The 26,851-nt window shown below is 40.1% G+C and overlaps 1 protein-coding gene and 1 long non-coding RNA gene across 2 annotated transcripts in view; one reads left to right on the top strand and one right to left on the bottom strand.

Annotated features, from left to right (window-relative positions):
* Positions 1–9,632, bottom strand: part of LOC141584547 (uncharacterized) — a 140,367-nt gene extending 130,735 nt beyond the window's left edge. The window contains exon 1 of the long non-coding RNA XR_012517619.1: positions 9,425–9,632. This is a non-coding gene — a long non-coding RNA (uncharacterized LOC141584547). The remainder of the gene's footprint in view (positions 1–9,424) is intronic.
* A 394-nt stretch (positions 9,633–10,026) lies between these two features.
* Positions 10,027–26,851, top strand: part of BARD1 (BRCA1 associated RING domain 1) — a 91,262-nt gene continuing 74,437 nt past the window's right edge. The window contains exons 1-2 of the mRNA XM_074399063.1: positions 10,027–10,274; positions 22,303–22,359. Of these exons, the coding sequence (XP_074255164.1) occupies positions 10,132–10,274; positions 22,303–22,359 (200 nt within the window). The 5' untranslated portion in view covers positions 10,027–10,131. The remainder of the gene's footprint in view (positions 10,275–22,302; positions 22,360–26,851) is intronic.

The following is a 26,851-nucleotide window of genomic DNA, read 5'->3' on the forward strand; positions in this document are numbered from 1 at the left end:
AAAAAAAAATGTAAATAACTTCAAGGGCATAATGTAAATAATGCTGTAAAATATTTAGAAAATGATTTTGAATATTTATTACTTTTCCTTTAAAAATTATTCTAAGTTCACATACTATAATTTTAAATAATGGCAACATTTAACAAACAGCTGTCAAAACTAAAACTTCCTAAAAATTTAATAAATGGTTCTTGTGAACCCACACATGCCAGCCAGGACACACCACTGGTAGCTGCCAAAGCTATGTAAATGTGGGTTGTTGTTAACAATGTGACTTAATATTTACTCCTGGCGGCCGGGCGCGGTGGCTCAAGCCTATAATCCCAGAACTTTGGGAGGCCGAGGCGGGTGGATCACGAGGTCAAGAGATCGAGATCATCCTGGTCAACATGGTGAAACCCCGTCTCTACTAAAAATACAAAAAATTAGCTGGGCATGGTGGTACGTGCCTGTAATCCCAGCTACTCAGGAGGCTGAGGCAGGAGAATTGCCTGAACCCAGGAGGCAGAGATTGTGGTGAGCTGAGATCGCGCCATTGCACTCCAGCCTGGGCAACAAGAGAGAAACTCCGTCTCAAAATAAATAAATAAATAAATAAATAAATAAATATTTACTCCTGGCTAAGTTGCCCTGAAAGGCAAGCTTTTAAAAAAATATTTCAGTGCTTTAATTTTATTCTATTTGCTTTGATTGCAATGGGGCTTTTCTTTGAATAGCTAAGCACCATATCTCCAAATCTCTTAGGGTGACATAAAGGAGCAGATACAAATCTCAGGCATTATTTATTGATAACTGCTAGTTTCCCTCTCAGAAAGTGACTTTTCACTGATCCTTTACCAAATTCTAGGAGTTTCTGACTGCATTTAGCTATATACTAACTATAATCACTACTATATAATAGGTATTAGGTTGAGCCAGATGAAATTGCTGTTTCTGACCATTTTTGACCTACAAAACCAGTAATTTCATATGCTCCTATCAATACTTTGGCTCTAGTCAAACTGGTAGCAACACTACCCTATCATTTGTGTGTCTGCATTCTTATGATTTTGCCCATCTAAAATAATTTTCCTCCTCCCTTCTGCTACTCAAACCTCTCTAAGACTTAACTCCCACTTTTACCTGTCCCACAAAGATATCCATGGTCATTCCTATCTTCATTAAGCAACTGTAAGCATTCTTTCCCATGACCTTTTGTGATACTTTATATGGATCACAGAATTGAACACTTAATTATAATGCCTCACATTATTTATAGTGTATCTTGCATAGTCTTGTCAATAACTAGGCACTACTTTCTCTGAGAAGAGAGACTGTAACAAACTTTTTCTGTAAATTATGATGTATAAATATGCTGAAAGTGGGTATGAACTCGTATGTTAACTGATTGGGATTTAAATAACATTCTTTGAAGCTGAAGTTAATTAAAACTAGGTTATATATGTATGTATGTGCTTGGGATTTGGAGTCAGGCAAACCTGGATCTATTTCCGTGCTCTGCTCTGTGTAAGCTGTATGTTTTTGGGGAAGTCACTAAATAGCTTGAAGTCCTTTTTCCTCTTCTGTCAAATGGGGTAATGGTGACTATACTACAGGGTGATTGTTGGGATTATATGATGAATCTGGATTATACAGACTCTTTTCTAGAAAATACAACCAAAGGAATATATTTTTCTCAAACATTTGAGTAAAATCAGGGAAAGGAAAGATGACCATGGTGATTGTCTGGTTTAAGAATAAAGAGAACACAACATTATAGTTATTTTTATGATAGTATTTTTGGTTTGACTCAGCTTCCAAATCTCCCAAATTAATACGTATAAATGGTATGTGTGTATAGTGTGTGTATATACATATACTGTATTAGTCTGTTCTCAAGCTGTTAATAAAGACATACCCAAGACTAGGTAATTTATAATAGAAAGAGGCCTAATGGACTCACAGTTCCACATGGCTGTGGAGGCCTCACAATCATGACAGGAGGAGAATGAGGAACAAGGTCACTTCTTACATGGCAGAAGGCAACAGAGCCTGTGTGGGGAAACGTCTATTTATAAAACCTTAAGCTCTCATGAGACTTATTGTCTATCACAGGAAGAGTATGGAAGAAACCACACCCATGATTCAATTATCTCCACCTGTCCCCACCTTTGATACGTGGATATTATCACAATTCAAGGTCAAATTTGGGTGGGGACACAGCCAAACTATATCATATATAGACACACATATATATACATATATATACATGTGTATATATATATATATATATACACACATATATACACACACACACATAAATACACACACATATACATATATATACCCATGCTGTTATTATCTTAAAAAAACTTTTCAATTTATTACTCTTAAACCTAGAGTTGTTTGTACGGTGGTAAATGCTAGCATTTATTAGGAACTTACTATGTTTCAAGCACTTTGCTAAGTGTATTAGCTTATTTTATCCATACACTAGCAATGAAGTATTTTCAATTATCCCTACTTTACAGATGAAAAAATATGTAAACTATATTTAGTGAGAAAAGTAACTAAATAAAGGCATAAGCAATATTTAATAGACTATGTCTCATAGAAAGTGACTTTATAATTGTGACTAAATTTTAAGCCAGCCTTTTAAATTCTAAATATATTGCTAAAGGGCTGTTAAATATTATTACCAATATGAGTAAAATGAGTCCAATACGAACAAGGCATAATTTCTAAAAGAGTTTATATGAAGAAAAATTAAGCTGAAATGCATGCTGTAATTGATCATTGCTTTTACAGATAATGGTATATAGTCATTCTTTTTTATTCCCTTATTTATTGAGCACAAATGGTATATGAGGTATATTTAAATATGTTGGTTACTTCTCACTTGTACTTGGAAAGAAATTTAAATTATTGCATGAATTTTGATTAAACTGATTACAGAATTTTGAAACACAATGGAACCCAAACTAGGGCCAATGCTCATTTCCTAAATGAACATTTTATGTGCAAACAAACAGCTGCTAGAATCCAGCAGAATTTAAAACAAGCTGTTTGTAAATTTTACTGACAGCTGTTTTTGGTGATTTTTGTCAACAGAATTTTCCTGCTTTGCATCACAGCATCCTTTTATTATAGTATCCCTTCAAAGTATAACTTGCTTGCTTTAATCACGTTTACAGAGATTTATGACTTGATGCTTATTCAGTGGTAGAGCTTCTCAACACAAAATGTCAGTGAGCCTGTTATAAATTGCTTCTGGCATTCCTACTCTATCTTTTATTTGGCTGGGAGTATTTCCACCTGAAAGTGATAAATTCCTGTTATAACCACTTTATGTGCTTCAGTAATTACACTGTACAGAAAAAGGGGATTTCTACTGAGGTGTCTCCTTAAAAATAGCAAGCAATAAAAGGCAGTGGAATGGGCTGAACTCTGAAGTCTATTGAACAAAAACAATGACCAGTGAAATATCTAAGTCAGACTGAATTTGATAAATGATCAGGAAGTACAGAAGATAACAAAACCTTTAAAGCAACTATTGTGGGGGTCATAGTAATGTAACTATGTCCTTAGACTAGTTACTTTTAAGCCTGTGACAGAAATTTGGCAAGTGCCCACGAGAATGGAGTTAACATCCTTTCGAAAACAGTCTTAAAACACCTAGATTCTTCTAGAGACTTGGGTAATTCTAAACTAAATACCAAAGTGTACATAACATAGGGACTGAGTCTATATGTACTAGTCAAAGGGACTGTGGCATGCTAAAACGGTTCGGTACAGTACACTGCAGCCAATAACTCGATCAATATATATACATACAATTGAACTGACCAAGATACACATTAATCATGATGATATTAATGAGTGGTTTGATTCAATATAAGCTGTCTCCAATACATAGCACGAAATTACTGTTTTTAATTGCTTAGGCTTTTTTTTGCTCTTAAAGAAGCAGCACAATGATGTAAATAAAAGATCTTCAAGTTAATGAAATGAAATTACAAACATTTTCATTGTCACATCCTAATATTATGCCAAAGATGGTTTTAGGAATCTGGTGGATACTTTATCTGAGATGATACTAAAAGAGATTATAACCAGTAAATAGGATTTAAGCTTCCTTTCAAGGTTATTGCATTATATTTGCATAGCATTGCTACTGCAAGTATCTCTGTTCCAGCAGCCACAGAATAAGTGGTTCCTTGAATATGTACTCATTCATAAGAGAATTTATAAGCAAGTGTAGCTGGCTTAATGCAACTCAACAGGCTAGTCCTAAAAATGGAAAAATATGTTGTGCACTTAGTGTGTTTTAAGCTTTAATATATGTATTAAAGTTTAGGGCAGCCCATTGCAAAGGGATGTCCATTGGTTGTGCTGCACTTCCAATTTATGACAGTTTCATAAACTGTAATTCCTTTCTCACCACAACCCTTGGAGTGTGAGACTGACATACGTTAATCCTAAATTTACAAAAGACTAAACTAAGTTCCAAGATGGGTTACACAATGGACAAAATTGTAGGAAATAGCAAGGCTAGGTTTGTAATTGTTTTGCTTGACTCCAGGTCACAGTACACTTACTCATTATGCCACACTGAGTTTCAGAAAAAAACAGCACAAAACATATGATTTTACCTTAATAGCATCACATAAAGGCAAGCTAAGTCAAATGTGCAGAGCATATACCACAGTCGCAGACGCTGGGACGGTCTGCTCCATTCCAGCAATTACCATATTCAACTGCTCCTTATCAAATGTTTCAAACTGCATTTTTTTTGGGGGTGGAACTACATTTTACAAAGCGTTCCTTGCAAACAAAATTTTTATCTGACAAAAAGAATGCCCTCAGGAAGCTGAAGTGGCCAATTCCAGTGTACAATAATGTAATTAAAAGTCAGAGAAGAATTAATATAAAGGTAAGAATTTGTGAGATATCTTTACACTCCTTGGGAGTAGAGTCTGGGTATTATGCATATCCCATCTGCTTCTTATTTATGTTTATCCAAGTGAATATGAGGAAGATTTACCTCTTCATAATATACTTCATAATAAAACACATAAAACACTTCATAATACAACAGAAGAAAAAACAGCATTTTGACTGTTTTCACCAAATCATTACATAAGCCTGAAGATCGGAAAATAGATCAAGGCTGGAGATGCCTTCATAGCATAGTAACACTACAGAGGGTAACTGAAACAGTCGGAGGGATGAGGGTAAGTGGGCATGGAGAGAGGAGGATGGGTAAAGAACGCTAAAGGAAGCTTATCCGTATGCCTCAGAATCCTCCCCAGGATTAGAGTGTTACACTGGGAGAGGGAAGGATGATCTCGGGAATACTGCTTACTAGGAAGAGAATAGAAGTGAAATGGAGCTACAAGACTAAACTTCTATGTACACAGAAAGTCCCTGCAGGAAAAAAATGAAAAAGAAATGATACCACTTTGCTTTTTTTTTTTTTTTTTTGAGATGGAGTCTCACTGTGTCACCCAGGCTGGAGTGCAGTGGCACAATCTCGCCTCACTGTAACCTCTGCCTCCTGGGTTGAAGGGATTCTCCTGCCTCAGCCTCCTGAGTAGCTGGGATTACAGGCACATGCCATCATGCCCAGCTAATTTTCTTATTTTTAGTAGAGACCGGGTTTTACCATGTTTGTCAGGCTAGTCTTAATTCCTGACCTCGCAATTCACCCACCTGGGCCTCCCAAAGTACTGGGATTACAGGTGTTAAGACACCGCACCCGCCCATTTAGCCCTTGTTAAAGAGAGAAAATGATGTTGTTAATGTTCTAAAGCACGGCTTTACTGAGACCCTACTGATTGCTGGATTCCCTTGCAGAACTTTTTCTCTGAGACAAGAATTCCAGGATTTTATACATTGTTGGTGTACCCCATGGGAGGAGGAATTTGCCCTTGAAAATCAGGATCCAGGGTTAAGAGGAAGAGTTGTTCAAAACAAACATCTCATCTCCACTAAAAGCAAAGCACCTGCAAGCTAAGCTGTAGCAAAGCAAGGCTGGAAGGAAGATGGAATGGGAAGTTGCACATGGGAGAGTAATCTTGCTTATTCTCTTTATGAGTTTAATTATGGCCACTACCAAAGAGCTGCCCCAAATGTCATACCCTTGGGGAAAGGGAACCACACAATGGCAGAAGAAAGGAAAAAAGGAAATTAACAGTAGAAATAACTCATTTCATCTGCCTCATAATTCATTTAATAGCATGGTATGAATAGGCCAGTTATAATTGTTTGGTCCCAAAGCGTTTTATCAAAATGTGAAATTTTCATTTACTCTGATCACAGTTAAATTGTGCCCTAAGTGTGGTGGCACATGCCTGTAGTCCTAGCTATTTGGAAGGAGGGTTTGATTCAATATAATCAAGGATGAGGCACGAGAATCACTTGAACCTGGGAGGCAGAGGTTATACTGAGATGAGATTGTGCCACTGCACTCCAGCCTGGGTGACAGAGCAAGACTCATCTCCCTGCCCCCCCAAAAATTATGCCCTTAGTCAAAAAATATAATTGATAAAAATGTTTAGTGTTATTCTTTAGTAAAGAAAGCATTGACAGTATTAATCATTGATTGTACATAATCATCCTCAACAGTTACCATTTATTTAATACTTATGGTGTCTGTGATTTTACATTTAATCTTATTTAATAGTCCTCTAAATCTATCTGATAAATATTATCCCCATTTTGCAGACAAGGAAACTAACGCTCAGAGAGCTTAAGGCTTCGTTTAAATCACACAATTATTTAGGGAAGGTGGGATTAGAAGTGGAACAATCTGTCTCCTGAAATCCTCAATTTACTCCACTAACACCACAGTATCTCTCCAGGTTTTAGCATTTTAAGCTTTCCTCCCTTCCTTCCCTGCCTTCCCTCCCTCCCTCTCTCCCCTCTCTTTCTTTCTTTCTGACAGTCTCACTCTGTTGCCCAGGCTGCAGTGCAGCAATGTCATCTCAGCTCACTGCAACCTCCACCTCCTGGGTTCAAGCTATTTTCCTGCCTCAGCCTACCTACCCAGTAACTGGGATTACAGGCGCACGCCACCACACACTGATAATTTTTATATTTTTAGTGGAGACCGGGTTTCACCATGTTGGCTAGGCTGGTCTTGAAGTCCTGACCTCACGTGATCCACCTGCCTTGGCCTCCCAAAGTGCTGCGATTACCAGCATGAGCCACCATGCTTGATCCGTTTTAAGTTTTCTAGAATTTGATTTCTCCTAGGCTCAATAAAAAGTAAGCAATGGCTTAACAGGACTAGTAAGGACTAACTTCTTAGGTGCCTCTGAGTTAAAAAAAAAAAATTGGTTTGGCGCTATCATAGTTTTAGTTAAAATACCTCATAAACCCTTATTTGGTTGTACTCATTCTAACCAAGTGTGTGATTTTTGGCCAAGTCATTTAAACTACTTGAGTTTTCATCGAGTGGCGCTACAAGGCACTCACACCTGTAATCCCAGCATTTTGGGAGGCTGAGGTGGAAGGATTGTTTGAAGCCAGGAGTTCTAGAGGAGCCTGGCCAGCATACAGAGATCCTGCCTCTAAAAATAATTTAAAAAAAAAATTAGCCAGGCATGGTGGTGTGCACCTGTACAGGTCCCAGCTACTTTGGAGGTTAAGGTGGGAGGGTCACTAGACTCCAGGAGTTCGCAGCTGCAGTGAACTGAGATCATACCACTGTACTCCAGCCTGGGCAACAGTGAGACCTTGTCTCAACTCCCCCCCCCCCCCCCACAAAAGACCAAAAACATAATTTACTGGGCCATTAATTATCAAAAAGATCTGGGTCAATATTCTGCTGCTATTGTTATCTGTGCCTCCATCCTGGGCAAGTACGCTTTTCTTTTTACAAATCTTACTTTTCTCTATAGTTGGGGGTCTTGCTATGTTACCCAGGCTGGCTCGAACTCTGGGGCTGAAGGATCCTCCTGCCTCAGCCTTCGGAGTAAATGGGACTACAGGCATTTGCTGAGCCTCCTGGGCAAGTAAATTAAGATCTCTGAGCCACACCTGCTTCCTCTTTCAAAGAGTACTGTCTTAGTTGCTATAACAAAATACTATAATCTAGGTGGCTTAAGCAATAGAAATTTGTCGTATTTCTAGAGGTTAGCAGTCTGAGATTAGGGTGCCAGCATGACTGGATTTGGGGGAGGGCCCTCTTCTCTTGTGTTCTTGCTGTGTCCTCACGTGGTGGAGAGAGAGAACTCTTTCTCACAAGGACATTGATCCCATCATGGAGGCTCTGCCCTCATAACCCCATCTAAATCTAATTACTCCCCAAAGGTCCACTCCAAATACCACCAGGTTGCGGTTAGGGCTTTTAACGTATGAATTTGGGGGTGAACAAGAGATACTAATGCCCATTTCATAGGGTCCCTATAAGGCTTAAGGCAGGAATTAATATAGGAAAGCCCTTAAAGCCGGGTCTGGCTTGTAGGTAGTTCAAATATTCAAGAAACACTGAGCACCTACCTGGAGGCAAGCACTGAACGTGCCACATAAAGCTATATTGCAAAACGAGTCACATGCAGCCAGTCTCTGGACTTTTGGAGGTTTAGAACTAGAAGAGAACCCGCACATAATTGGATGTGTGTATCTACTACACACACAGGTGATACGATGCACCTGAGAGAATCTAGTCTAGGAACTAGGAAAACCTTTAAGGAGTGATACTTGAGCTGCAATCTGAAGGATGAGGAATGGGGAAGGGTACAATTTCAGGTTCCAAAGGGAATCTGCGCAAAAGCCACGAGGCAGCAAGGTGCAGGGGCTTTCAATGACCTAAGGGAACGCCCTCTTGGGGTTGGGAGCACGAGGGCCAGAGGAGGTTTTGACAAGAGGCTAGTCATAGAGCAGAGAAAAACGTTAAAGAGTTTTAAGAAAGGGACTTGCTAACATGAGTTTTGTGTTTGGAAATGTTTTAGGCGACTACACCGTGGCCTTGGGACTGGCTGGGACCTGAGTAGACACTTGGATACCAGCTAGAAATCTACAGCAGGAAACCAGGTGAGCATGAGGCAACTGGGGATGTTGTGGAGCAGAAACGGAGAGAAATGGGTGCCTTCGAGACAAGTTGGGGGAAAAAATGCAAGGACTGGGAAATTAACTCTGGGGACGGCAGGGAGGCGTGACGGGTTGCTCTGCAGGTTTTAGCTGTAAAATACAGTGATCAGTGAAAGATCTATAGGAAGAAGGTGGGCACACTCTAACAAAAAAAACCATTTTCTTCCCAATTTTATACAAGTCATATTTTAAAAGTAAACCACATCTTTTCAGACATGCCTTTGGGCTATTTTTAACTAGTTAGAATAAGATGCAAACTTTCCTTATTTTTACTCAGTTACTATATACGCAAACAGCTGGGGTGAGAGGGAAGAAAAGGTTGCTTTCCTAGGAATAAAGAGAGTGGTACCTTCAGTATCCCGGGCAAAGCTTTTCCAAGTTCAACGGTAATGAAAAGAGTGCTTTTTATAGATAACACTCAACTAAAAGTTTCTGCGTTTGTGGTTATTCCAACGGTTAAGTTCAGACGAGTCCTTGGAGTCGCAGCTCCCGAGAAACGGCGACTGGCTTTCCACCTGGACTTCTTCCCTTCAGGCTGCCCAGGGCGGCTTCTGGCCCCGCCCGCTCTCCCGCCAACTCTGGCTCCCGACTGCGGCCCCGCCCCTTCGGTCTGGCCGCGCGCGCTCGAAGCCCCGCCCCCGGGCCCCACGCGCCCGGATTGCAGTTTCAGCCGTCCTGTCCCGCCCCCAGACACCTAGGCCCCGCCCCCTCCGTCCCGTGGCGAGTTCTCGCGGCTCCGCCTCTAGGCCCCGCGCGCCGGAACTTTGGCAAGTTTCAGCCGTCCGGCCCCGCCCCCTCGGTCCCACGAATCTTGCGGCCCCGCCCCTGCGTCCCGCGCGCCGGGGCTCTGGCAAGTTTCAGCCTCCAGCCCCACCCCTAGGCCCCGCCCACTCAGCCAGCGGGTGGCTCTCGCGGCCCCGCCCCCTGCCGGCCCGCCGTCCGAGTGGCGGGAAGAGCTCTGCAGGGGTCGAGTCGCTGGCCTGCGGCTTCCCTGTGGTTTCCCGAGACCGCCTTGCCGCCGGCTCTCCCAGGAGCCTTTCACGCGAAGGCGCGGCGATGCCGGGGAACCGGCAGCCGACCGTCCGCTCCGGGAACGAGCCTTGCTCTGCGCCAGCCATGGGTCCGGCCGGTGGCGGGGCGTGGGCCCACAGCCGAGCCGCGCTCGACCGCCTGGAGAAGCTGCTGCGTTGCTCGCGTTGGTAAAGACGGGGTCTCGAGGGGGTGGCCGCGCGGGCACCGGTCGCCCAGGCTCTGGGGGCGCGGGACTCTTTTCAAATCTTCTGTTTCCTCCTTCCGTTCCCGCGCTGCAGTCGGGTCGGCGTTCAGTTAGCGTCTGCCCAGGGATCTAGTGTTACCAACTTTTGCCTCTCATTCACTTTCTTTTGGGGAGACTTCCCAGCCTCCCCTTGCCCTAAATCCAACTGCAACGGTAGTTTTTGAATTTCAGCGGGCTGAAGAACCGTCTGGAGGTGTGGCTAACCCATAGGCATCCCGGCCCCGCCTCCGGAGTTTGAATCTAGGGCTGGAGTGGGGCTAAGGCTTCTCATTACCCCGCTGCGTTCCAGGAGCTGTGGCGCATTGGGCTGCCAGGCCCACTTGGACATCCTCTAAATTAGAAGCAGCTGCCGCTCTAAGTTAAACTGGGCTTTTTGATATTTTCTCCGTGCCAGCTTTTTCTGGTGGGATAGGATGGCGTATTGAGAACCTACCTTAGATTGGAAATGGCAGGAAATTTCTGGTTTCCTTAGTTTGCTCGAAAGGCTGTATTTCTGGTGTCGCAGCTTTTAGTGATGCTGTTTGTACTGTTTTCCTTCATGTTGCTATATTATGGGAGTCCTCTAAGTACTAAAAGGCTTCGTCTCACTTTTCATTTCTTTTAAAAAGCATTTTTATTGAGCACTTGCTGTGTGTATAGCTAAGTGTTTCTGTATGAAGATCACTGGCAGGTTTTTTGTTGTTTGTAAGAGCCACAAGCATATTTTTGGACTTCTTTTTTTCCCTTTGATTTCTAACTTGCAGAACTTAAGTTACTTAGTTGCACGAAGTATAAGCAACACAATTTTTTCTTTAAAAACGAAAAGGACTTAACTGTCAAGAGTTTTTCACTTATATTTTACGAAGACTATCAATGTCTGACAAAACGACATTGCACTTGTTAGAAAAGTGATACTTTTGCTAGAGTGAGTACATGAAGACATTGAGTTGGGTGTTTTCCTGTAGCACATGGGTCGTCCGAGAATAGGAAGTTTAAAACTGGCACTGCTAGTTGCAATAACAGAAGCATTATAGTTCACACCTTAACAGTCCAATAGAAGTTAGACATTCCGTTGGCTCATATCTATATGGAAGCATAGGGCTTTACTTAGACTGTAGAGTCAGAATACCAGAGTTCAGGTTCTGGCTTTGACCCTATTGAATAGGCCAAGTTATTCATCTCGCTGAGCCTCATTTCCCACATATGAGTAATACTAAAGATTAGTTCATTCTCTTGTGAGGATTCATTAATAATGATAAATTTATCGAACACACATGTTGGGGATTTGTTAGTGAACAAAGCAGACAATAAATCCCAGCCGTTAGGGAGCTTACATGGAAGAAACTAAGTGAAATTTTATATGTATGTGAAGCGTTGAGTTTGGTGGTTGTGATAGCATAAATCATAAATGTCTTAATCCTAAAGAATGTGGTGTTTGCTTACTACATGTATTGGGAGAGACCAAATAGGTGATACATATGAGTAATCTATATGTTGTCCTTTTTATGCCTTACTAAGTATTTTTCCAGTTTCTTTTTTTTTTTTTTTTTTTTTTTTTGAGACAGAGTTTCGCTCTTGTTACCCAGGCTGGAGTGCAATGGCGCGATCTCGGCTCACCGCAACCTCCAACTCCTGGGTTCAGGCAATTCTCCTGCCTCAGCCTCCCGAGTAGCTGGGATTACAGACACGCACCACCATGCCCAGCTAACTTTGTATTTTTAGTAGAGACGGGGTTTCTCCATGTTGACCAGTATGGTCTCGATCTCTTGATCTCGTGATCCACCTGCCTCGGCCTCCCAAAGTGCTGGGATTACCGGCTTGAGCCACCGCGCCCGGCCTATTTTTCCAGTTTCTAACTGCAGTGGACATTAAGAACCAAAGGAATGTAAGTAGACATTAGTAACTAAGCCCAGACTTTTAACATGGCTCACCTATTTGACTGGAGAATGCTATTGAATGCCATTGCACTCCTATGATTTTTTTTTTTTTTTTTTTTTTTTTTTTTCAGTTACTTTGTATCTGAACCTCTATGGTTGAACTAAATCTTAACTCTTAGAATGCATGTTTTCACATAGGGGTCTGCAGATTTTTTCAGTAAAGGGTTGGATAATATTTTATACTATGTTGCCCATGAAGAATTTTTGTTCTTGTTATTTTACGTCTCTTAAAATTTATGTAAAAACCATTCTTTCCAAAGGGCTATACAAAAACAGGCTGCTGTCTTGCCCACAGGTAATAGTTGCTAAACTGTTGAGAAAATATTAATAAACTTAATGTCTTGAGTTTAAAAATCCTTTTTGCTGTACAATTTTATATCACATGGGCTGTTTTTTGTTGTTGTTGTTGTTGTATTTTTTTTTAAGACAATGTCTCACTCTGTCACCCAGGCTGTAATGCATTGGTACAATTTCAGCTCACTGCAACCTCCGCCCTCAGGTTCAAGCAATTCTCTTTCCTCAGCCTTTAGAGTAGCTGGGACTACAGGTGCATGCCACCATGCCTAGCTAATTTTTGTAATTTTACTAGAATTGGGGGGTTTCACCATGTTGGCCAGGCTGGTCTTGAACTCCTGACCTCAAGTGATCAGCCCACTTGGGCCTCACAAAGTACTGGAATTACAGGTGTGAGCCACCATGCCTGGCCTCTACATGGCTTTAATATTTAGAAATGATTTTGCTTTCCTCTCTTAATGTCTCTGCAACTTTGGCACTATCTATAGTGAAAACAGCATGACCAGCTGCACCTTACCCAAAGTGGAAAAACATTCTTCCTACCTCTGCCTTTGCCCTGGTAGCCCCCTGACATTTCTAGCAAGGAGCAACTTGGTCTGCTGCTTACATTTGCTACCCTCCATTTAAAACTGTATCTTATTATTTGAAGTTGTATCAGTATGTCCTTTTACAGAGTTTCAGAGTTCAACCCAGTGGGCTAGTGATTACCCGGATTACCCTCACATTCAGCTTGCAGCTGTCATCTGTCTTGTGTTGCACATGAATCTATTTTGCAGCATGCATTACTTTCTGGTGAGGGTGAATTGTGAATTGGCTACGAAACGGGGCATCCTTTCTTGACCTTTAACGTGAATGTGGCTTCAAGGTGAAGCTGTTGAAAGTGTTCAGGAGGCCGGATGTGACATTTGTGTTAGGACCAAGCCTCACAACCAGACGTAAACTATTTAAAGATTTGGAAAAATGAGACAGGAAGACCATATCTTTTGAGAGGCTGGCAGAAAGTGTAGTAATAATGTGTTCCTAAAGGAAGCAGGAAGTGATAGGAGCTATACTGTAGAAGCCCCAGCTGTCATATGACATTCTGAATTAATTATGTACTTCTTGGCATATTTTTGAGGATGAGAGTGGGATTAGACATCTATGACAATTATCACTTGAGCCATTTTAATCAACTTTTAATGAAAAGTTAGAAAATAATCTTTTAACCTTTATGATAGGTGATTTTATTTTTCTGAATTAACTTCTTGTTTAGGAGGTGATTAATTTTGTATTCTCTCATACTTTGGAGGCAGCATAGTGTAGATGTTAAGAGCATGAAATTTGGAGTCACATTCCCTGGCTTGAAATTCTGGCTCTGTTATTTAGGTTAGGTTATTTTATCTTTTTATGCTTCCTTGTCTTCATCTGCAAAAAAAAATTAGTTGATATTCATAAGACCTGGAGCAGTGTTTGTTATGTAGTGAATACTACATGAATAAAATTTGTAAAATAAAGGATAGGTTTTCTGAATCCAGGTTTAGCTTTTGCCTTTCTTCATGAGTTTTGAATGTTCAGAGGCATTCTCACAGGGCAGTGATCCCCAAATGTAATGATTGCTCTCTGGCTCTGGTTATTTATTAGAATAACAAGAAATCACTGAGACACTGTGTAAGGGGTTATAAGATTATACGTTTTCTACTTCTACTTTTAAGGAGTGTATGCTGAATTATAAGGGATAAAATATATGCACAGTTCAGGTAAATTGTCATGCAGGTTGACATGGTGCTGATGATAAGAGTGCTTGGGTGGGGCCAGTGGAAGGAAGCTTCATGGGCTTTTGAATTGAGATGTGAATAGATTTTTAAAAACGGAGCCAGGTGTGGGGTAGTAGGTGTTTATTAGCAAATAACAGTATTCTAAAAAGAATTGTAGGATAAAGGGGGGCTGGGTCAGGTGGGAAAAGTTAAGACAGTGTCAAATCAGGGATTAGTAGCCTAACAACAAAATACTCAGTTGGTTTATGTAGTTAACTTCCTAGAGAGAGCAATTTGTGTAGCTTTCCTGGGACTCTGGGTTCCTCATCTATAAGATGAGGAACATGGGCTCACTGGTTTGTAAAGCTCCCTCCAGTTTGCAGATTTCATAATTATTTGTATCCTCTGAAGTTTAACATACATACAGAAAAGGCACAAATCATTGGTGTTCCACTTACATCGTATCCTCCAAATTAGAATTTATTTGTGAGATTTATTTATGAAGTATTTTGATTGATGCCTGGATCCTTCAATTATGCTAAACATTTAGTAAAGCTTCACATTTGTAGCCACAGTGCCAGACACATAGTTTCTTAGTGTTTGTTAAATTAATATATGAAAGAACTTAGGTTACGGTAGGATCACTTTCGAAGGGCCTTTGCAAGTGGTAATACCAGAAAGACCTAGTTAATTTACATGAATCACTAAGAATCCCCTATAAGTTCCATGTCATTATCCATATACTTTACTTGTTAAACACTTTATTCCTCTAAAGATAAACACAAGGGGCCGGGCGCGGTGGCTAAAGCCTGTAATCCCAGCACTTTGGGAGGCCGAGGTGGGTGGATCACGAGGTCGAGAGATCGAGACCATCCTGGTCAACATGGTGAAACCCCGTCTCTACTAAAAATACAAAAAATTAGCTGGGCATGGTAGCTCGTGCCTGTAATTCCAGCTACTCAGGAGGCTGAGGCAGGAGAATTGCCTGAACCCAGGAGGCGGAGGTTGTGGTGAGCCAAGATCGCGCCATTGCACTCCAGCCTGGGTAACAAGAGCGAAACTCCATCTCAAAAAAAAAAAAAAAAAAGATAAACACAAGAAAAATTGTTTAATTGGCTTGGTGAGCCTACACATTTTCATGTTCAACATGTTGGTCCACAAGTTAAAAACACCTTGAGGATTCTTTAAAATGTAAGAGCATTATGGAAGCTGTCTTGCTTAATATTAAGTACCTGTGACATCTCATGGAAACATAGAAGAGCCATTCTGTTAAGAAATAAATCTGCCTCATTATTATAATCTCAGATGAATTTACTTTCCTTTTTTTCTTTTCAAAGAAAATTTTATATCAATAGGAACTTCTTTAAAAAAAAAATTGTTCTCACTACCTACGTCTTCCCTAAGTTATCCTCTGACAACACTGATCTTTCTAAATCAACTACATGTAAAGTTACAGAAGTATGACTGTAGATGGGGAGAAAGCAGAGCAGCTGAGTTTTCAAGGAACAGAAATCCTGTTACCATGCAAATATCTTTTCTTATTTGTGTGGATGTTTTCTATGTAATATTTATGTATATCAAACAGAAAATAGGGTAAGGATAAAATGGAATTGTTAATACAAATGCGTTTTTGTATATAGGCTTCCATTTGGTTCATTCACTAAGAACTTACTGAAATCCTGCAGTTCACATAGTGCCATGCTAGGCAGGTAATGATGGGTTGGGGAGCTCAGTAAAAATGAAAGTCAAGATCTCTTGTCTATAGAGCTGCAGTCTAGTTGGAACCAAGAAAAACAGAAAATCAGGAAGTTAAAATATAGCTGTTCCTGGACTTAGATGGGGTTACATCTGGATCAACCCATTGTAAGTTAAAAATAATGTATGTCAAAAATACACTTACCTAACCTACGAAACATCATAGCCTAGCCTACCTTACACATGCTCAGAACACTAACATTAGCCCATTTGGGCTAAATCATCTAATACAAAGCTTGTTTTATAATAAAGTGTTTAATATCTCATGTAAATTATTGAATAACAAACTGAAAGTGAAAAACAGAATGGCTTCCTGCTGTGGCTCAGCATTGTACTGCATATTGCTAGCCTGGGAAAAGATCAAAGTTCAAAGTGTGATTTCTATTGAATGCATATTACTTTTGCAGGATAATACAATTGAAAAATTGTAAGTCGAACCATTGTAAGTCAGGGATCATCTATACAAAATACTTCATTTTCAAGCCAGGGCAACATGGCAGAACCCCACCTCTATCAAAAATTAGGCAGTTGTGGTGCTGTGCACCTGTAGTCTCACCTATGTGGGAGGCTGAGGTGGGAGGATTGCTTTGGCTCAAGAATTCATAGCTCAGTGAGTTGTGATCGTGCCACTGCACTCCAGCCTGGGTGACAGAACGAGATCTTGTCTCAAAACACAAAAACAATCCTTCCCCCCAACCCCGCCAAATAATTGGTTTTCGACATTGAATCCTAGAGCCCCAACTAGATCCTGTCTCTTTGTAACTTCAGAGCATGTTGCACATCTCTTAAATCATATTAATTTGGTTTATATACTCAATTGACCAGATTGTAAGTCCCTTAGAAAAGAGTGGAACACGGTCAACTTTGTTCCTTAGATGTTACATGGCATGGATTTTGCAGCAGTGATGGCGTGGAGACTAAAATCCAAGAATTCCTCTGCTAACTGGTTTAGTATCATGTTTATTATATCATCCTGAACAGTGTTTGGATAATGTCTTGGCTTGAGTAGCTGCTGGGGAGAAGGGACTGTATTCGAGGCTGGGGAGCATGACCTGAGTGAAGTCATGGCGTTGGAGTTGGACATAGGCAATTTTAGCTGTAACAGATACTGGCCTGACCACAGCAGAGTTTTTGTTGAGGAGCAATGAGAGAGAAGGTGGTGTGGTTTAGTTAAATGGTAAACAGTGTGTGAAAAAAATTAAAATAACACAGTATAAGGCCATTCAATATTTGTTAAATGAACGACAGGAAAGTGTGAATTCTCTTCTTCAGTGAATCATAATTAATGTCTTATGTATCCTTTAAGAGGTTTAATGTTCATAAAAGCATTGTACTGCCTCAGATGAGCAGATACTAAACATCATTAGTTGTTGCATGATTCATTTAACCATTTCCTTATTGGTAAAAATTGAGGTTGTTTGTGGTCTTTTGCTGTAACAAGCAGTGCTGGAGTGATACTGATGCCACGTGCTTTTACATTTAAAATGTCTTTATTTTTATTTATTTTTTTAAAATTTCATTTATTTATTTATTTTTTTGAGACGGAGTTTCGCTTTTGTTACCCAGGCTGGAGTGCAATGGCGCGATATCGGCTCACCACAACCTCTGCCTCCTGGGTTCAGGCAATTCTCCTGCCTCAGCCTCCTGAGTAGCTGGGATTACAGGCATGCGCCACCATGCCCAGCTAATTTTTTTGTATTTTTAGTAGAAACGCGGTTTCACCATGTTGACCAGGATGGTCTCGATCTCTTGACCTCGTGATCCACCCGCCTCGGCCTCCCAATAAAATGTCTTTAAATGCAGTTATTGACAGAGTCCATAGGACAGACTATTAATGAAAACATTCTTTGCCTCCTCCTTCATCACCCCTGAATTCTATGCTCCAGAAACATCTTTCATGCTTTTTTTTTTTTTTAGTTTTGCAAGCACATACCTCTATATTTCCAAATACGTTTATTTTGCTATTTTTTGTGACTTTTTTTTTTATTTAACATTTTAGACATTATTAACTTCCTAACTACTCTCGAAAATGGATTTTCTTTTTTTTTTTTTTTTGAGACGGAGTTTCGCTCTTGTTACCCAGGCTGGAGTGCAATGGCGCTATCTCAGCTCACCGCAACCTCCGCCTCCTGGGTTCAGGCAATTCTCTTGCCTCAGCCTCCTGAGTAGCTAGGATTACAGGCACGAGCCACCATGCCCAGCTAATTTTTTGTATTTTTTTAAGTAGAGACGGGGTTTCACCATGTTGACCAGGATGGTCTCGATCTCTCAACCTCGTGATCCACCCGCCTCGGCCTCCCAAAGTTCTGGGATTACAGGCTTGAGCCACCGCGCCCGGCCGTTAAAAATGGATTTTCTTATTACTGTTAACTTTGACACTGGAAGTTAAGTGGATATGGAATTCGAAGTAAAAGTACTTTTCAATAATTATTTTGCAAGCCTCATTTCACACTTCTGTAGCATCTTATTATCCTTGAGAAGTCTTATGCTATCCTGAATCCTTTTTAAAAACATATATATGACATTTAATTTTATTTTTTAATCTCTGGATGCTTTTAGAATCTTGTCTAGATGGCTTTGATGTTTGAAAGTTTCATTTTTGCAAGTATCTAGTTGTGCTGAAGGCTAAATTTCTGGCAGTGGAATAGCGGAGTTAAAGTTGGATACATTTATATTCTTGACAGGTAATCTCCTAGTTGTAATAATTTAAAAAAAAATTTCTAAATATAACGTGTTGTTGCTATGTTGTCCAGGCTGGAGTGCAGTGGCTCTTCACAGGCACGATCATGACATGCTATAGCCTTGAACTCCTGGGCTCAAGTGATCCTCCTACCTTGGCCTTTTGAGTAACTGGGATTGCAGGCCTGTGATACTGCACTTGACTAAACATTTTTTTATTCCGGTATATCTTCTCAGCTAAGCACTAGCCATCCTCACAAAATCTAACTTTGGCACAGATCAGTTCAGCTCACCTTTTGAGCTTTTCCATTGAAATTCTTTTGAATTTGGCACTTCCCTCTCTCTCAGCCTGGCTCAAACACTTCCTTCCTTGTTCCCTCCCCCAATACACACAAGTGCACATACTTCTCATTCACATTTCCAGTGTCTTTCCTTATCTGTTAACAGCAACACAAATATATATTCTAGCTCGATAATTAGAATAATTAGTACAACTGATGATTTATCCCCAAATATTAATTCATTGCTAAAACATGATAGCATCTTTTTGCTAGAGTGATGAGTAAGAGCTATAGGTAAAGAGTTCAGTCATCTTAGGAAGGAAATTTAAGGTTGAGAAACAGAATCAAGGGATTGAGTCAAGCATTGCCAGAGAAAGACAGAAGGCTATGGACTACGTCCTGAGGGGTATGCCTACATCGAGAGGTAGGAAAAGCAGCTAAGGAAATGCTGAAATAGGCAGATAAATGTGCAGAAAAATATTAAAATTCAGGGGAAAGAAAGGTTTTGGGAAAGAAGATGAGATTAATGCTATTTTCCTGAGTGGTCAGGAAGAAGGGAAGCAAAAATGCTTTGGAGAACAGTTTCGGCAGAGTGGAAGGAGTTAAAGCGAGGAAGGTGAGGAGATGGAAGTAGCTGGTTTAGAGCACTCTGTTCAAGAACTTTTATCTGTTCAAGAAAGGGAAGAGCTGGAGCAGAAGGTAGAATGGGAGGTATCATCAAAAGAAAGTGTTTTTTCTGCATTGAAGGAGAGCTTACCTGTTTTTGTGTAGATGCAAATGGGAGAAGGCAACTCTATGAATATCCAGTACTTTGGGAGACAGAAAAGATATGAGAACTCGAGATAGAGCAGCACATTTTGTGAAGAGTGGTTAAAGGAGATCGAATTTTCCTCTGAGACTCTAGGAAGGGTAAGATTTCTGATGAAGAGATAAAATGGTGGTAAAAAACTCACACTGTTAAGCTTCAGTAAGGTTAATGAGATAAGGAAGCATAGAGATTGTTTTGAATAGCCATTTATTCATTTGTTTGTTTACTTACAGAATATCAAATATGTCACTTGCTAGAGATACAAAGATGAAGAAGCTACCAAATACATTTTATGCCTATTTTATTTTATTTTTTTGAGACAGAGTCTGGCTCTGTCACCGATGCTGGAGTGCAGTAGCGTAATCTCAGCTCATCTCCATCTCTGCCTCCCGGGTTCAAGTAATTCTTGTGCCTCAGCCTCCCAAGTTGCTTGGATTATAAGCATGTGCCACCACACCTGGCGAATTTCTGTATTTTTAAAATTTTATTTATTTCTTTTGGAGACAGGGTCTCGCTCTGTCACGAGGCTGGAGTGCAGTGGCACAGTCTTGGCTGACTGCCGTCTTCACCTCCCAGGTTCATGTGATTCTTGTGCCTCAGCCTCCCAAATTGCTGGGATTACAGGTGTGCGCCACCACACCTGGCTAATTTTTGTATTTTTAATAGAGACAGGATTTCACCATGTTGCCCCGGCCAGTCTTGAGCTCTTGGCCTCAGGTGATCCTCTCACCTCAGCCTCCCAAAGTGCTGGGATTACAGACATGATCCACAGTTCCCAGCTGCTACCAAATAAATTTGTAGACAGAAACTTATACATCTTTATTTCTTTTTATAGTGGTTATTTACAGCCTGAGTGGGCAGGAAACAAGTGGACTCTGGGACCTACCGAGCATTATATATTGGCATCCATGAGTGTCTAAGAGGTCAGCAGAATTAGGTAGTGGTGAAAATGACTTGGAAATGGTTAACTGTGGCCTGGGCTGGATAGGGAATCCAAGGTGTTAGGAAACGAAATGGAATTCTTTGAAGGTAGCAAGCAACCTGAAGGTGAAGGTTTGGTCAGGGTGATATAATAAAAGAGATAGAGGAAGGATATTGTGATAGGAGGAGGTAAAAGAACACCACTTTTGAGATCTTAAAGACAGAGCTTGCCGTGAAATAGAATTCAGTACACTTGAGGTTAGGTTTGGTAGGTCAAATAACAAAAATTAGAGGCTCAGTATGAATGTTAAAAGAGATAATGTTAATTGCCAGAAACACAAATCGTATTTTTATCAGTATGTTGTACATACTGTGATACAAAAATCAGACATGGTGAGTTTTTAAAAACTAATAGGTTTTGTAATGTCAGTGAGCACCATTTTTAGTATCTTGAGAATAACATTGTGGGTGTATATTCTGTTTATAGCAGTCTTTCCGAAAAGCTCAATTTCACTTGAATGTTCATATCCATTAAGATGTGCAGTGTGATACCTTAGATCTTTCAAGAAATGTGGAGAATTGTTTTTACTGATATGTGGTATGTGTACAGAGGTAATTTGATAATAACAGTGTAAAGACCTAAAGGTTTTAGAGTTAATATAGTAAACCATGCACAAAAAGTGCTCATCATTTAAAAGGATTTACTTCTCTGGGTACATTACATCCACTGAGTATAATGGCTTGGTGTGTATTTATTAGTATCATTACCTTCTTAGGATTAACAAATGTAGCAGGTATTTTGATGGGCAACATTAGGAATATTTTGCTTCTGTGTCTCTTTGCTCAGTGCAGGGAACTTCATTCTGTCTGCAGACACACTGCCAGCCTGATGATTTCTGTTTGCATTTGCTTAAAGAACAATAAACTTTCTGTGAAGTGAAAAGAATGGCTGCATTTTTCACAATATATCTGTGAAAAATAAATGGCTACTTTACAGTTGTAAGAAACTCATGTTTTTTTTTTTTCTAATTGGAAACCATGGATTCTTATAGTCAAAGAGACTAGATCTCTGGCTTGTCTGGGGCAGTCCTGGTTTATTCCTGCTATCCCAGCATCCTATTCAATTATCACTCCTCTTCACTCTCAGAAGTTTTCTCATTTGGACAATATGTTATATGGTCATTCTACTTGTGGTTTACATTTTGAGGTATATGATCTGTGAATCATACACCTTAGTAGTTGAAAGAAGAAGCCAGTAGTTGGTTTTGCCTTAAGAGGTTTAGAGATACTTGAACAAATTTGTTCCTTTCTCCAACTTTCTAGAAGATATATTTTAAAATGTATTATAACTTGTACTGAGTTTGGTAGTTGCTATTTAAAATCAGCAGATATGTTATGGTATAATATTTAACCAGGGAGAAACGGCCTTTCAAATGAATACTTCCTTAATACCTTCTACTTTGAGAAAGTGAGAAATACAGTAGTGTTGGGTCTTGGATGAAATGATGGGTGGGAAATGTTCAACAATGACTTAAATCTTTATTGTTTTAATTTCTTCAAACAGCAATAACATTCTGAGAGAGCCTGTATGCTTAGGAGGTTGTGAACACATCTTCTGTAGGTAAGTAATTATAGCTTGATGTATATAGGACAACTATATTTTTTACTAAATAACAATCATGTATTCTTGTTGATACTTATAGTACTTTATGTCTGTGTAACTTTCAAAGTCTGCAAAGTAACCTGTTGTACATTATCTTGATATTTCTAACTGTGTCTTAATTTACAAATAAGAAAGAAAAACAGAGCTCCAAGAGGATGACTTGTCCAAAGTTACAAAGCTTAGTAGACAGCTTTGCCAAGTTTGAGGAAAAAAATTAATATCTTTTACATAATATGTGTTTTTAAATTTTCCAGCTAAGTTTTGAGTCGACTCAAAATTATGAAAGTATACTTCTTATCGTTATTGTATTAGTTTCCTAAGGCTGCCATAGCAAGGAACCAAAAACTGGGTGGCTTAGAACAACAGAAATGTATTTTCTCTATAGTGTGTAGGATAGGTGTCTAAGATCAAGATGATGGCAACGTTGGTTCCTTCTACGGGCTTCAAGGGAGAATCTGCTCCATGTCTTTCCCCTCGCGGTCTTTGCTGTTCCTTGACTTTGAGATGCATCACTCTGGTCTTTGCTTTTGTGCATTCTTCCTTGAGTGCATGCTTCTCTCTGTGCCACATTTCCCCTTTTTATACGAATACCAGTTATATTTGATTAGGGCTAACCCTAATGATCTCATCTTAATTTGATCATCTAGAGTCCCTGTTTCCAAATTAGGTCATATTCACAGTTACTGAGGGGTAAAGACTCAAGCATCTTTTTGGGGGACACAATTCAATAACAGTTATTGTGAAATTATATCCATGTGACGGCTGTGGCTTGTAGGTCAGAAGATTAAACTTTTATCTCCTATTTCTTGTTCAGGAGAAATCAGTTGAGAGATTCTATGTCTTAGTTTAATTGTTTAATTGCCTATGTGATAGGGTAAGTATAGCCTCCTTTGAATTAATCTTTTAATTATTTCCAGTTATGATTATGTTGCTATCTGGCATGAACAAACTGCATTCGGAAATTTGAGCATATATGAAAATAACCTTGTGTGTTACTTCATGGGCTAAGGTCGTCTGGGAGGCAGCTATGTTTTGGGTCCCAATTTTTGTTTCTGAAAAAATAGGTGTTATATGAGAGAGATCCAGCAGGAGGATGGGATAGGAGATGGTACCTGTTGCCTACCAGATACCTCTGTTTGAATGATGAAAGAAAAGGCGTTTTAAAGTTGGTATGTTCAGAGCTGATTTCTTGATCATCCTCCTCTTCAGCCTTTTCCTGCCTGGGTAATCTTCATCATAGTAAAGGGTACCACTTACTGCTAAGTTGCTCATCCCACATCACTAAGTTCTGTCCATTCTGCCTCAGAATGTGTCCTGAATCTTGAATTTTTCTACCTGTTTTCTGAATTTGCTGCAGTTTATAGTTTGTTCCAAGCCATCATTCTATTACCTCTGCTCATACTACTGTGATAGGTTCATAACTGGTCTTTACTTTTTGGTATCATCACCCCTTCTTCATTTTCTACATTCTTGACGGTGATCTTTGAAAAATCTCAATAATGTTCGTATCATTACCCTGCTTAAATTCTTTAGTGGCTTCCTAGTGCAATTAGAATAAAATCCAAATTCTGCCCCGTGGTCTGCAAAATGCTTTATAGGACCTAGACCCTGCTTCTTAGACGTCATTTACCTCTGCCTCTCACTGTTCCAGAACTTCTACTTTTAGTTCATTAAATACACCAAACTTACTCCCGCCCAGGACTTTGCCACTTGCTATTTCTTCCACATGGAATGTACTTATGCCAGATTTCTGTGAGGCTTACTTTTTATCAGTTACATTTCAACTGAAATGTCACTGCCTCCAAAACGCCTCCCATGGATTTGCTTACGAAATGATGCCCACTCCCTCTCCCCACTCTGTAGCAAGCAGTTGTATTTTGTTTCAGCAGACGGACGACGGGTTTGCTTACTGTGTACAATAGGTCAGTCCCAAAGCTGCTAGAGCGTGATGAACTCTGTGACATTTTTATACAAAGCTGGTTTGTGTGTGTGGTCGGGTAGGGGATCCATACTTTTTTTTTTTTTTTTTTTTCCCCTTAACTGGATCTTTATTTTTATTTTTATTATTTTTTTTAATTGCATTTTAGGTTTTGGGGTACATGTGAAGAACATGCAAGATTGTTGCATAGGTACACACATGGCAGTGTGATTTGCTGCCTTCCTTCCCCTCAGCTATATCTGTCATTTCTCCCCATGCTATCTCTCTCCACCTCCCCACCCCCGTCCCTCCCCCATTTCTCCCCAACGGACCCCAGTGTGTACTTTTACACTGTTGGTGGGAGTGTAAATTATTTCAACCGTTGTGGAAGACAGTGTGGCGATTCCTCGATGACCTAAGAACAGAAATCCCATTTGACCCAGCAATCCCATTACTGGGTATATATCCAAAGGATTATAAATCGTTCTACTATAAGGACACATGCACACGAATGTTCATTGCAGCACTGTTTACAATAGCAAAGACCTAGAACCAACCCAAATGTCCATCGATGATAGACTGGACAGGGAAAATGTGGTACATATACACAAATATTACGCAGCCATCAAAAACAATCAGTTTGCGTCCTTTGTAGGGACATGGATGAACCTGGAAACCATCATTCTCAGCAAACTGACACAAGAACAGAAAAGCAAACACCGCATGTTCTCACTCATAGGCGGGTGTTGAACAATGAGAACACAGGGATCCATACTTTTTAATCAAATTCTAAAGGGGATTCTAAATGCCTCTGTGACTTAAAACAGCCAATAAAAGGTTGAGACATGAGAACATCTTAAAAGAGAAAATGATTTTGTGTATATGACATGAGCATAGCAAAGAATGCATTCAGTGAAGTTTTGATGTATTTTGATTATATAATGTCAAAAATTATGGTAGTTGTTTTTATTCTTTGCAGATTTTGAGTTAAAATAAAATGCTCAGCAATGAGGTTTTCAAATGATTTTGACACAGCTCAGTCCAACTGATAAAAGTAATTCACCTACTCTCTAAGATACAGTTTGTTTAACAGTTTGTTTAAGACACGTGCAGGGTTGCTCAGATATTTTGGTCTCAGACCACTTCACATTCTTCAAAATTGAGAATCATTAAGAGCTTTTGTGTGTGCATACGTGTGTGTATTTATCATACAAAACTGAGACTTAAAGAATTCATTTAAAAATAATAAACCCATTACATATAAACATAAATAACACTTTTTTTTTTTTTTTTTTTTTTTTTTGAGACAGAGTTTCCCTCTTGGTACCCAGGCTGGAGTGCAATGGTGTGATCTCGGCTCACCGCAAACTCCGCCTCCTGGGTTCAGGAAATTCTCCTGCCTCAGCCTCCTGAGTAGCTGGGATTACAGGCACGTGCCACCATGCCCAGCTAATTTTTTGTATTTTTAGTAGAGACGAGGTTTCACCATGTTGACCAGGATGGTCTCGATTTCTCAACCTCGTGATCCACCCGCCTGGGCCTCCCAAAGTGCTGGGATTACAAGCTTGAGCCACCGCGCCCGGCCTTAAATAACACTTTTGTTTTTTTTTTTTTTTTTTTTTTTGAGATGGAGTTTCGCTCTTGTTACCCAGGCTGGAGTGCAATGGCGCGATCTCGGCTCACCGCAACCTCCGCCTCCTGGGTTCAGGCAATTCTCCTGCCTCAGCCTCCTGAGTAGCTGGGATTACAGGCACGCGCCACCATGCCCAGCTAATTTTTTGTATTTTTAGTAGAGACGGGGTTTCACCATGTTGACCAGGATGGTCTCGATCTCTTTGACCTCGTGATCCACCCGCCTCGGCCTCCCAAAGTGCTGGGATTACAGGCTTGAGCCACCACGCCCGGCTTTTTTTTTTTTTTTAAATTAAAGACGGGGTTTCACCATGCTGGTCAGGCCGGTCTTGAACTCCCGACCTCAGGTGATCCGCCCGCCTTGGCCTCCAAAGTGCTTGGATTACAGGCGTGAGCCACCGCGCCCGGCCAAATAACACTTTTTTAAGGAAAAAATAACAATTTTACAAATCAAGGAAAAAATAGAATGGCACTGTTTTGCATTTTTGCAAATCTCTGTCTTGCTGAATAGAAAACAGCTACATTTTCAGCTTATGTGTTCAGTCTATTGTGATAGGTTCTTTTGATTGAAGAAAATCTGGCCTTATACATATTTGTAGTTAAAATACTATAAAGTATTTATAAAGTATTTCAATAGCTTTTACTTTTTTTTAATTTTTCTTTCATTTTTCTAAGATTCAAATCAGGTATTTTTTGGTTGTTTTTCATTTTTTTTTCCCAATAGCTTTTGAAGAAAACCGTGGCTATTCCTTAATACTACACCAAAACTTGACAAGTGCCTTTTTTTTTTTTTTTTGGAAGACAAGAGTCTCTGTCATCCAGACTGGAGTGCAGTGGTGCCATCGTGGTTCACTGTAGCCTCAGTTTCCTGGCCTCAGCTGATCATCCCATTTCACTTAC

Source organism: Saimiri boliviensis, chromosome 5 (assembly GCF_048565385.1).
Source record: "Saimiri boliviensis isolate mSaiBol1 chromosome 5, mSaiBol1.pri, whole genome shotgun sequence".
Taxonomy (NCBI): Eukaryota; Metazoa; Chordata; class Mammalia; order Primates; family Cebidae; genus Saimiri; species Saimiri boliviensis.